Source organism: Mixophyes fleayi, chromosome 11 (assembly GCF_038048845.1).
Source record: "Mixophyes fleayi isolate aMixFle1 chromosome 11, aMixFle1.hap1, whole genome shotgun sequence".
Classification (NCBI taxonomy): domain Eukaryota; kingdom Metazoa; phylum Chordata; class Amphibia; order Anura; family Limnodynastidae; genus Mixophyes; species Mixophyes fleayi.
In genome coordinates this window covers 62258603-62272381 of record NC_134412.1, presented here as the reverse complement: position 1 = coordinate 62272381, position 13779 = coordinate 62258603, and the positions used below count along the sequence as shown (strand labels likewise).

Sequence of the window (13779 nt, the reverse complement as noted above, 5' to 3'; positions counted from 1 at the left end):
ATGTCCATGTGTATGCCACACACATTACTGTATAACAGGGGTGGGCAAACCTGTCCTCAAGGGCCATATCCAGTTCATGTTTTTAGGATTTCTTTAATCATGTACAGCTGAGTTAATCTATTTGGCTGGGTCAGTAATTATCCCACCTGTTTCTACAGACAGAAATCCTAAAAACATGAACTGGATATGGCCCTTGAGGACAGGTTTGCCCACCCCTGCTGTACAATGTGCTTTACACAGCAATCATATCTCTCCATAGAGGTCTGTCTTCACAAGCATCATAATCATTATAATAATGATTTTCCTAATAATGAATATGTAACTCATTACATTTTTTACACAGAATAAAATCTTGCAAACCTTCGCTGCTACTTGATGCTAACCAAACACAGAAACATCCTATTACAGCCGTTAATCCTCTAACCCAGTGGATTCCAAACTTTCTCAGTTGGAGGCACCCTTATAGTCTCCATAATTTTTTTTCCAAGGCACCCCTAAGCCAAAATAACTTCCAAGTAATCCCCTGCTTGCTTGCCGTCTGTCCTGGCTGTGGCACCCCTGTGAGATCACCTAAGGGAGTCCCAGCACACAGTTTGGGATCCACTGCAGAGTCTAACCATTAAATTGGTTGTACAAGTAAGAGCAGAGTAGAAGACCATGAAGCATGTCATATGTCAGATGGGAACATGAAACGTGTGCAGAAAGCTGCTGTTTCTAATAACCTCTTTCTTATCATGGCACGCAGCTGCAATGCTATTTGTTATTGCTGTAATCAGTACGTGCATCCTTTTAAGTGATTTCATAGTAGTTGTTGGGTTCATAAGTTGTCGGGCAGAAAGTATTTCTCCAAAGTAATGGCAGTGAACATTTGTAATGTTACTTATGTGTGGACTGATAAAAACACATGAAAACGATTGCAGTGTTCACAGCAGAAGTTCCACGTGAATGTAATGTGAGGATACTTTAGCGGCAGCTGCAAGTGGAGCAATGAGGAAGGAAAAGTCAGCAAGGTTTCCAAGGTAACGGGGTGATTAGAATGCCAGGCGTTCAGATTCCCAGCTGGAGCTGTCAGGGCATACGCTTTCCCTAATAGGATCAAGTTGAAGAAGATGCTGGTCTGGTCATAACACAAACCAGCAGATATTAGTACTTGCAAATGGGATTAGCACACATTCCGGCGCACTGCGTTGATTGCAGCTAATGAACTCTTTTGTATTTGTGCCAGTTTCACTTTGTGTTGGTGCTATAATAAGATGTAGTCCTGGTTTGTTATGACTCTTCAAGTTGTTAGGGTTGTCTTATATTTGTTATTTGATAGGGTTAAACCTATTATATCCATATTGTTCATTTTTACAGGTTAGCCATGGAAATGGGTACTGTGCGTTTGTTAAAAAAAAGAAAGATGCCGACTGTACTATTCAGGAATATCTAGTCGGGCAACAAGGATTTTAGCCGCACCTCTGCAGCATCGTCTAGATGTTGTTTTTCAAATTGTTTGCAAGCAAGGACCTAGGTTATTTATGTGCTCTACTGATATCACCACACACAATCCGTATGTCCAAGAATGATCTGACTGAAAGTATGTCATATTGTACGTTTTTTAGCAGCTAGCAAAATTATTGAAAGTTCTCTGTTTTCTGTCTGATGCGGAGATTATTGATGGATAATCACTGCACTTTCTCCCAAACACCAGTGGTTACGGCAAAGTTGATTTCAAGTCAGAATAATACTGGAGGGCCCTAGATGTATATTTTGGTGTTGAACGTTTAATAATCCATTACCACTTTTATAGCACAGAGCAGAGCGTAGGTGTGGCAGTTTCACTCACCTGTATAGAGGCTTTCAGGGACAATTGTTTGTCCCATGTACACCCTGTCTATTAAGAGCACTTCAACTGCACTCTTTTGATGATTGTGATAGTTTAAGCTAAGGGCAGGGGATTCATTTCCATTACTGTTAATCAGTATAGTTTAATACATGGTTGTACAAGGCTGCTGAATAGGTTGGCTATATATAATAAGCAGGCTTGTTGTATTTATACAGTGGAAAGTAAGTGTAAATCTGGTCATCCGAGGGCCTGTCTTCCACCACACAGGCTTGTGGCCAGCAGGGTTTTCCATCCTCACAGTTCATTCCAGTCAAACTGAAGAGGGGGGGGGGGGATTGATGAAATGATGAATTACGTCAGGACTCCCTTCTTTCTGTATAATTCATATTATTATTTATCTCCTAACTCTGTGAGCCATCATAAAGAGATTATGCTTCCATGTTTATTGCAGTGTAATATTCAAAGCAGGCAGATAATCCCTGCAGGGTAATACAAACAATGGGCATTAGTAAAACTGTCTCTACCTGTCTAACAGGATTGATTGGGCAGGCTTGGTTGACAGATGACACTCAGTTGTAAGCTTTGTGTTATCAGTTACTGTAGTACATGTGCATAGTAATTAAACCCCACGGAGGGGTGTGATGGTCATGCAGTATGTATTTTTGTCAGTTTGATTCACATCACTCCACATTACTTAGTGAACTGTGTGCACTTTTACGCATATCACACTAATTTTAGGTCACTTTACCACAATCATTTTATGGTCTTTAAACTTCTTACAGAGCCAGGAGCAACTTTGGTAATCTGCCATAGCGGAACGCCTACAAGAATATTGGGTGGCAGAAAATTTGATTTGCATATTCAAAATAAAATATGAGCGCATGCATGCAATTACCAAACTCTTAATTTACTTCACAGAGCACTGATTTGGTCACTGCTGCATATTAACGTTTCAGTAATAAGGATGTGTTTTGTGCTTACACCACTATTTTTTATTTCAATTCTTAGAAACAAAAACTTTAAGTGTCAAATGATTGTGAACACATAAGAGACAATGAATGATATTCTTCTCTATAGTGTTTGTTGCTCACAACCCCTTCAGCACTGAACCATAAGAGACGTCTCCTGAAGGCCTATGCTTCATTAATCATTTGTCACAGCCAGGCTTCCTTGTAGGCTTTGTGCTGCAAGATGCCCCAGTGTTCTCCTGTCTCTGCAGGCAGCTGCGCTTCCTAATCCCTTCTGACGCACTTGCTTACGTACACTGTGCGGCTGTCTTTCTATAGAGAAGACTCTTACTCTAGGCTGCTCTGAACACAAAGCAACCCTGAATTAAGGCAGATTTAACCTCTGCTTCTGCTCTGCAGTTGTGCTTCTGAATTAGAACTTGGCATCCACTGGCAGCCGATTATACTATACCTAAACTGTTCTATAAAGACAGACCTGGGAGCATTCTATAAAAAGGAGTAGGCAGAAAGTAGATATCTAATGTCCGTACATTGCTGTTATATTAATCCTGCATTCTGTAAAAAAGAAAAAAAAAAGTGTGCTAAACTGGAAATAAGTGGAAAGGGGTATGTTGGTTTTATTTGTTATAGAATATAGAGTAGCTATACATTCTGTCTATTATACCTTTATACGGTATAAACCCCATAAGGAGATAATCAGTTTCCGTGCTTAGTTTGTATATATATATACCTATGTTATCATAATTTGTCAGGGGATAATGGGGTGTTCCATCTAATTATTAAAGGCATCTAGCCTTGCTTTCACCGGACAATGACCATACAGTGATAAACAGTGCAGCTCTGTATTTATTACAAAAATGTAGGCCTTGTAAAGAATGAAATGCCCCTAGGTTTTAATTTTCTTAGTGTTCTATATGCTGGATAAAAGCTTTTGGTTTGCTGAAGTGAATTACTCCACACTATGCTTTATATCCAACTTGGACAATAAAGCTTGTTCACATCTGCATGTCAAACTTGGATTTGATTTAGTTAGGTATAGTGTCCTATGTCTGTATACAACATAATAGCATTTTATCCTAATTATGCTCAGTGGTCTTATACAAACATATATCACTAAGATTGGGTACACAGTACAGTAAATTTCTCGTGATGTGTTATCTTTAATGATTTTACCAACTACAGAAAAAAAAAAAAGTCCTGATCAGCATGCTGATTCATGTGTACACACTATACATGTTTTACATGATTGACCTTCAAATCTGTGCTCTTCATCTGTCATAATCATCGGCTGAAAAGATTGGGACTCTGCACAACCCATAGAGATCTATGGACACTGCCAATCGTGATTACATACACACTGCAGAATTGTAACAACATAGTTTCATCATTGAACGTCATTTTTAGTCCAGTTTAATAATCAAATGAAACGATACGATGGGCTTTGGAATGATAATCGTTCATCGTTGTAGCATACACACTAATGCGATATTGGGCCGAACGGCCGTTTATCGTTTCATTGGCCCGATAATCGTCTGAAAAGACTGTAGTTTGTACACAGCCTTAGTGCAGTGATCTGTCTGTATAGAGTATACTAGAATTGTATTCTATATATGTTTAGTGTTTGTCATGTTGTGAGGTTCGTTATTTTGGGTCTGTATTAAGTATTACACACACGGGAGACATACAGATTTTTCTAGCCAGAACCCTTCACTCAGGGCCAAAAGCGGAACTATCAAGCTGTGGGTGCAGGGAAGCAAGGAGGTGGGAACTGGGGCCCACAGGTCGCTAATTCCCTGTGCAGTGAGCCCCATTATCTCCATAAGCCCCGATACACCGCACCTATTGCACCAATCGTAGTTCCGCCACTGCTCAGGGCTGTAGAGTACTTTAGGTTGGACCCTCGCATGCACTTGTTTGTTTACTGAGAACATGGTGAAGTATTATTCATCTAACTATATTGCCTTCCTCCACTGCATGTCAGTCTATTGCCTGTGCTTTTTGCACCACTTAACTCATAAATGTGCATTGCTAGGAGTGGTGAAAGTTTATGCATGGCAATCAGACCATGACATCCTGCTCTGTGGAATTCATGTCCAATTTTTTCGTGCTGAAACTGAAATTTGCTGACTTTCCCTTACACACTGGTGCACATGCTACATTGGTAAATTGATCTGTCTTGGCCACTGAATCTCCTGGCAAATACACTCCAACAGTTACCCCTCTTTCAGACGTATATATAATCATCCAGGGCACACAAGCGTTTTTAAACATGACCCTGACCATACTGGGATGTTGTTAATTAATGAGTGAGCCACTCCTGTATGGAAGCCCTTGCTTTCAATATGTTTGGTGTCCCTCACTCACCCAGGTGTTTCCATTTTGTGCCCCCTTCCTGTCTGTGCAGTAGCGGTAAAGGAGCCATAAGGAATGTATGGAATGGCATTAGACGCTAACAGGACATGTAGAGAATTTTGTTTGTGTACAGAGTGTTATGTGGATGTTTCTGTGCATCAGTGCTGGGCTCGAACATGTATTTGATTGTTATTTGGAAATAAAAAATAATAATCTTGTATCAAACTACCAGAGCACTAATTGTATTACACTGTTGTTTATTAGGCAGGTTTATTTTATATGCCGTGACAATTCCTTTAGACATTTCTAACAATATTTTGCATCATTTGTGCTTTCTGGGCTGTTGTGAATATATTACTAAACATTCACTTTAATTCTCTCTCTCAAAAAAAAAAATAATAATAAATAAATATAAGTTTTTAAGGTGCTAATATGGTTGGTCACTAAATAAAACAAAAACCTAATAACCCCAGAACTGCTTTATGGGCCAATGTCACAAGTTTCATGTGAATTGATCGCAAGTATATTTGTTTAACCCATAATATTGCTACCTTCAATTATGTATGTGAGAGAACCAATCTAATGTTGCCTTCATATTAAACTATGTGTTGATGTAGGTTTTGTACTTTATTTAGTACATATTCATTTATGTATAAATCTGAATGCAATATTATTGAAGTGATTATGCTATGGATAATAGCCTATATGTCACTTAGATGCTCAAAGCTGTTGCAGCAAAGAAAAGGTTAGTGATGAAGTAGAGCTAGCAGGCACAGCAGCCCAGCTCTATACTCTGGGGGGGTTCACAGAGCTGGATTGACGTCAGGTCCTGTGCAGTCAGAGATGAGCTGCTGATACATGAAGATGGTAATTGAATTAGAGAGCAGCCACCTAATTACACGCAGCAGACACTTCATTGTCAGGAACCATTTCATTACAGATAAGGCGAGAGCTACGGTTTCAGCATATCGTGGTGCAGACTTTTCAGCTCCCGGCTATGACGCACTCATCCCTTACTCACTGCGTAATTGGTCTCTTGAGATGCAGCCAGTCAAACCCTCCCTACTCAGTATAGTGGGAGAGAATGCTGGCAATGTATCAGTATCTCTCATTCACACTCTGTGATTGTAGTAGTCAATTTGTGGACCAATTCAGTGATAACACAATGCCTATAACTGTATTTACCAATGACTATTAGAAGCAAAATCACTTTTGTGCAATGTAGTGTGTGGGCGTTGGCTGTCCAGGTGTTGTAGAACTACTAGCCTCAGCATAGCCACACATTGTCATGATAATATCATTAGCTGTTACAGTTTGTAAAGAAGACATATTCATTTATGGCAATAGGTCCAATTTAAAAGTGATGTCCTTTTAAGTGGTGCTGCTTTACAGTATTACATCTACCCTTTATAGTGACTGTTTAATAACATCCAGCACATTGCTGCCTTACAGCACTGGTCTCACTTCCACCCAAGGCCCTATCTGTGTGGAGCTTATATGTTTTTCCCCGTGTTGGTTTCATCCGGGTGCTCCGGTTTTCTCCCAATGTCCAAAAACATACCCGTAGGTTAATTGGTTTCTTACAGAAATGGGCCTGTGTATTTGTTAGAGAATTTAGAGTGTAAGCTCTGATGGTACAAGGGACTGATGTGAATGATGACATCTGTGCACTCTGTAGTAATATGATTGGCGCTATATAAATGATGATATAAAATAGGGCCTTATGGTCCAGTAATGCCCTGCTGTGAGAGGATTACTGGCTATCAACTATAATAGGTTTCATTTATTCATCTTTTCATGTTTACATATTTTAGTTTGTAAGTAATGCGTGTGGCATTCATGCATACGCTGTTCACAAATATATGTAGGTATGTATTTAATGTAGAAAGATTTTAGGCTTGTACCATTTTATATGTTTGCCATTCATTTTTGCATATTTGCTTTTATTGCAGCATCTTAACAGTACCACAAGCGTAGAGTAATGTAAATGAAATACAGTGGGTATTAACCGTACTATCTGCGTATTTAATTGGTCTTTTCATTTTGAACAGTTAAAGGTGTGCTTTTTTATATTCACTTTATTTTATGTATGCTTTGGTCTAGTAACAGTTAATTGGAATAGTTGCAATGTTAAAATGAAAGTCGCATTAAAGTTTTTTTGTGTTTGTTTTCAGGTCCTCAAAGTTCTTGCGAGCGTTCTATGTCCCCTTCGTGTCCAGTGGGCACATATCTTATGCCAACTATACCATTCTGAAAGCTCATCGACCTAAGCAGGCAAAGAGGAGGAACATAGGATAAAGAATTCCCAAACTTAAGACAAGAACAAGAAAACCATTACTCTCATTAAAGGATGCCATATACCACTGCTGTCTCAGAGCCTTTAATGGATCAGCAATCTGTTTTGGCAGTTATATGACAAGCCTTGCTGCTGTCTAACTGTACTGAACAGTCTTGTACTTTGTTCTTGTCAACTCTGCTTTTACAATGACCAATACCCTACACATAGGTTACTCGCATTGTGAACTTAGGTTTGTTCATTCATGTTTCTGGTTGATACCTCAGCATGGCTTTCTGTAGCTGGCACATATTGGGCTGGGGACAGTTACTTTTGTTGTCACTGTTGGTTATTTCAGCGTATGAAATGAATGGCATATTGGGGCTCAACAGATGTCTTCAACAGGTATTTGCACATTGGACTTTTTCAATTACCCCTTGTAAAGGAGGCAGAGGGTCTTAGGGAGTATACAGTAGCTGGCTGTGACTTGTACTAGGTCACAGTGTTCACCCACAGTGTCCCACAGGTGAAAGGCATTGCTGTAAGTGCGTAAAGTGTGGTTAATGCTCAAGTACTAGTATTCGCTCCATCTGTGGACATCGGACAGAGGTCTTCTTGCAGTATGTGGCCTGCTGTGTGGCAGCCAGGATTACACACACAATGCAAACGGCGACACCTGGCATGGCTTCAGCACTGCAAACACAATTGGTCATTAAAAACATTTACATACAAGTACCACTCCAGATGTCATGTGGCTTCAAAATGAAACCAGTGAGCACTCTTAAATACACTGTCTGACACGCCCCCTTGCTGTCCAATTACCAGCCGATAGAAGGTAAATAGTTGTGAACATTTGGATAAGACAAATTCAGTCATACAGTAAGGATGCTTCCAGTACACAGACAGGAACAGAACATGCAAGAAAACTCAATATCTTGCTTGTATAGTTATAGGACAAAGTAATTACAAATTGTGTTTTTGGTGATGACTGCCCCTTAACAATGTGTGCAGGTGTCTTGGAAGCATAGATGTTGCCCACAGCCAGTGGAGGCAGCCATTTCCAAGCTCTGGCACAATCTGGCCTATGAATTCACTTGGAACCACCGTCACTTAATTATGGGATTTCACTAGTTCCTAGGCTAGTTCTTGTACATATTGGTGCAGCCCACAATATGGCTTCTTCCACTTTGTGTAGCAACTGGTACACATCCAGGGCACATGGGCAGCTTTGTAGCTAGCTACAAATAGATATCATTACATTAAAGAGCAAACCGTATCTCATAAGACATGCTCCAGAGAAAACAGTAATAGCCATTATTATCAGGTATATAATAACCCTTGTAGTATGGTTTTAAAGATCGGATAACTGTTTTAATGTCAAGAAATGTTTTGTTTTTTTACTTTTCCTTTCTTATATAAAACCTTTTGTAAATGTTTGCTTTATATATAGTAAACAAAGTATTGAGTAAACTAATAAGTAAAACAAAACAGGTTTTGGATGCAGTTTATTACAGATGACAAAAAGCCTAAGAAAGACGAGATATCATAGCTCCGGTTTAAAATATAATAAATATATAATATATTTATAATATAATACATTATCCTTATGAAATAAAGGTAACGTACAGTGTTCGGTGTTAACCTGATATTCCACTGCAGCTCTGTCAAAAAAGAACTATAACCTACCTACTTCACTACAAACATTGGAAGCTTCTCCCACATGTTTAAGACGTTGTTCTCATGGTGTCTGGTGCAGGTCAATAAATTGAAAATGCCGTCACTTGTGTTACTATGACTTTACTGTCAGTCACTCTGTGTCTGCTATGTTAGAGAAACACCTCCCTACAAACCAGACAACCTGCTGCTGAGGAGTAAAAGAGAGGATGGTGATCATATTTAGTAAAGTACTCCAGTTATTGAATGTGTGTTATCCTGCTCAGTAATATGCAGCCTTTGACTTTTATGTCAATGTTAAATAGGGGCATTACCTCATGCTTTCTCACGGGTTAAGTTCAGCTAAGCATTTGTTTTTTTTAATGGAATTCTACAAAATTAAAGCACTTTTTTTTAAAGACATGTTTTGTAATGGAAATGCCAGGTACGAGTGAGGAAAGTTAGGACTCTAAACACAATGGCATGAAAATAAAGTGTATAGTTATGTGTTCAAGATCACCAGTCTAGATGCATCCATTCAACTACAAAGGGAACAAATGTACTCACAGAAAATAGTCCAAAGTTAGAATATCTAATGCAACTTTCAAAGACTTGTCTGTGAGGTGGTGAGTGCTTCTTAATATATATTCGACACAGATGAAACATATTGTGGGTCCATCTGGCTGCAAAATAATAGTTTTGTGAAAACTGATTTTATAGTTGACTATATTTAATTTTATGATGACCTTAAGATATTTATTTAATACAGTAATTGTAAGCAGCAACAATAGGGACTAAATTATTGCATTTTGGAGACCTAAAACAGATCATTAATAAGATTATTCCCATTATTTGAATCGAGATGAATAAAACTGCTTTGGAACGTAATGATCCAACAGCAATGCTTGAAAGTCTTCATTCTTTATTATGGGTTATCTTTGGAAATATTCCTTTTTGCTTTCTTTCTACCATTGTTTTCACTTATGAGAGTACTTGTATTTAACATTATTTTTGTAATTGTGTGTAAGAGACTGCTAGTAGAACAGTACCGGGGAGTGTTGCTGGCACGCCCATTACGATCAGATTGGAGATTCAAACTGATCCAATCAAATTGCTGTGATCCATTGGCTGTACACTCTGATTCTACATAAATTTACCGGAGATCTTTTACCTGTGCTGACGGCACTCATTCACTGAACTGATTTTCCATCCTATTGGATGAAATATCAGATAAAAAAAAAAATTAGGGGGAGAGGTGGTAATTTGATTTATTTTAGGATGGGTCACACACTTTGCAATAGTTGGTCAATTTAGTCAACACCATAAAAGAACACAAAACATGAATGAATTACTCAGATTGGATTTGATGCAGCTTTATAGAAAGACTGATTGGCTGATGACCACCTATTGGAACGTGTGTAAGCTTAACTCTAAGTTTTAAATTGTAGCACGCTGTGTGCAACCAATTTCCTTTGCAATTCAATCATATTTTATCATAGAAAGGAGTGTGGAGCTGTGCAATTTGGCCTTCTCAGTAGCATAATCACTAATGTAATGGATATACCTGTGTGCTCATTATTAGTGTCAAGCCAAACTGAGAAGATTCATGGGGGAAAAAAGAATTTATAGTTGTATAGGAGAAACTGTCTAGATATATTTTTATTATTTATACAATTATTATTTTCTAACTTCTACCTAAGCATTAAATTTTGCTTGCCTGCTTCTACCTATCCCCAGAGCCCCTGAGCCTGCTTCATGTAGCTGATTTTCCTGGGCTCCTTCTCCTCTGTTATATAGAACTGGCAAAACTTTTATATACTGTGGAGGAGGTGGGCAAGAGCAGGGGGATCAATCAGCAGCCACAATGTCTGAGATTGCAGCTCTGATTGGTCCTCCCACTCACTCCCTACATTGAGGCAAACCAGTAAGTAAAATTTAGCAAATAGATGGTAATGTAACCTTAAAATGCAGGAAAGGTGAATTAGTCTAATACATGGCATGGATAAAGATGCTACTCCCAGACATTGTAGCCAAATCAAATTACTCTCAGGGTGAGAGTTATGATGTTAAAAGTATTAATGTGTCCACTGGTTTATTCAAGTGTTGTATCTACTTGCAGTATTGTAATCAAGATGGAGCACACTATAGATTGGGACTAAAGGAACAAATTCATCCTTAAGATGACAATGAACAATCTTAAACATATTGTCTGTCTGAGCATTTCTTTGTAATTTTTCTTTTTTTTAAATAAAAGTTATAAGCCAATCATTTATGACCCCGTCTTTTTAGCAGATGGATTTTGTTGTCTATATGTATTAATTTGCCCTGTCATTTGAGATCATTGTCAACAAAGAAAAAATACACTGGATTGCTAACTTCTTTAAAGTTAATATACAAAAATCCAATATGAATGAATATTGAAATCAAACCCCCATGAGACATGAAGATTTACATTCATCTAAATTGTAAATAGCTGAAGAAAATGTTTACTGTTAAAACTGTCAAGAACTCCCACAAGTGAAAGAAAACTCTGGTGCTAACAGAAGGATTAGAACCTCTAGATTAGAGATGGGCGGGCTCGGTTCCTCGAGAACCGAACCCACCCGAACTTTGGGTATCCGAGTACCGAGCCGAGTAGGCTCGGTACTCTCCCGCCCGCTCAGAATCCAAATCGAGGCCGAACGTGATCGTGACGTCGTCGGGGCTCGGTTCTCGCGATACTTGAAGATTATAAATACACGCCTCCACAGCAATCCATGGCCATTTGACAGAGGGAAAGAGCAGGGTGTAGTCACAGGCTGATTAGAGCAGGGACAGAAAATACAATATTCTGATTCCAATTGTGCTAACAAAAATCGCTAGATAAGAGAGGGGGATAGTGGGTTTTTTTGTTTTTGTTTTTTTCAATATTTGGCACTACAAGTGCTTTTTGGGTGTCCCCCATTATTGTGCATAAATATTTCTGGCTGTCAAAATTACGATCTGTCAGCAGTATCTACCAAATAATTTTTAGCACTCCCCAGTGCTTTTGGGGTGTCCCCCATAATTGTGCATAAATATTTCTGGCTATCAAAAGTACGATCTGTCAGCAGTATCTAAAACAATTTGTAGCACTACAAGTGCGTTGGGCTTAGAATGGATTCAAACCAGTCCACCTATGAGCAGAATGAGCAACCAGGTTCTGATGGTAGTGTTCCCAGTACGTCATCTGGGAAAGGCGATGTCAAACTACACAGTCTTCTGAAATCAGTCAAAAAAAAACACACCAAAAAATTTTTTTACCATGTTGAAGCCCAAAAGAAGTGTAACTGCGAAAAAAGTTAAGTGCCGATAAAAAAAAAAATTGCCAACATGCCATTCTACACACGCAGTGGCAAAGCGAGAATGAGGCCTTCACCTTTGTCTATTAGTAGCCGATCAAAAAATGTTACCGAGCCTACAAGTGGTGCAAAACTACTGTTACGGGTCAAAGCCGAGCTGCAAGATAACAGTAAGGCATTAGAGGATAATGTTTGCTCTGAATCACAAATGACACCAATCCCTGTGGAGAGTCCATCCAACAATGGAATGTCTAATCGTGAGCATTCTGATAATGTACCCATAAAGAGGGGCCCTTTCAGCAGTTCTGCTGATGTGTGCCTGAACAGCCCGAGTGTAGCCGGTGATACACAAATTGAGGATGCCACTTTGGAAATAGAGGAAGGGGGGAAATTTGTGTAGGCGACGAGGGCGCTAATGAGGATGTTGATGATTATGATGCAGACAGATACCAAATTGCCTTTCTCAATTTCTATTTATGTTCTAGATTATATAATGGCTGAATAGTTTTCTATTTTACTCCTAGTGGAGAGGGGATCTGATAAAGGACAGATACTAAACTGCCTTTGTCCTTCTCTTTGTATATTCGAATTTCTAGTTCTACAGTCTATGCAGGCTGCTTGTGTTCTATTTTATTACAAGTGGATGGGGGGGGGGGGGGGGGTGATGCAGACAGAAACCAAACTGCCTTTGTCTATTTCTTTAGATCTTTAATTAACTAGAAGTGTAGGGTGTAATATACACCCAAAGACGATGGCTGCATTGCCTATAGGCTAAGATGGAGAGGAAGACAATCAGGTTTGTGTGCAGAATTAAGGATGGCCTACCAGGGATTTCAACAGGTGGAGCACTAAATTTGGTTACTTTATGCCCAAAAAAAGTCATTTTCCAACAAGATAGCAAACCAAAACACGAAGGTAATCCAAAACCGAAACACGGGGGTCAGTGAGCATCTGTGCTCTAGATAGATCCATAGAAAATAAACCTTTAATCTAAACAATACATATAAATCCACAAATAAAAATATATACTAACAAATAAATCGCTACTGAAAAAATGAAAATAATCATCCACTGCACATAATTCAGGGCCTGTTGGCAACCCTGTAAGCACAAAAGCAAACACAATCACATAATGAATAGCGCTATGGAGATCCTGACACATAAACACATAATAATCATATTCCCATATTCATCAATCTTGGACTGAAATCCGTCCATCATAAAAAAAGATTGATCTCCACTAATAAAATGTAAATAAATTTAATTTCAGTCCAAGATTGATGAATGTGATTATTATTTTTTTGTGTATTGTGTAAGGATCTCCACAGTACTATTGTTTGTGATTGTGTTTACTGTTAAAACTGTTCCTTGCTAACTACCACT

The 13779-nt window shown here is 38.8% G+C and overlaps 1 protein-coding gene across 2 annotated transcripts in view; it reads left to right on the top strand.

The window, feature by feature from the left end:
• The window catches only part of ALG9 (ALG9 alpha-1,2-mannosyltransferase), a 90798-nt gene extending 79407 nt beyond the window's left edge, over positions 1-11391 (top strand). Inside the window, exon 15 of one of the 2 annotated variants that reach the window (XM_075190914.1) lies at positions 7323-11391. In XM_075190914.1, coding sequence (XP_075047015.1) covers positions 7323-7446 — 124 coding nt within the window. In that variant the 3' untranslated portion in view covers positions 7447-11391. The remainder of the gene's footprint in view (positions 1-7322) is intronic. The other variant, XM_075190913.1, reaches the window with a different exon arrangement.
• Positions 11392-13779: the final 2388 nt, after the last annotated feature.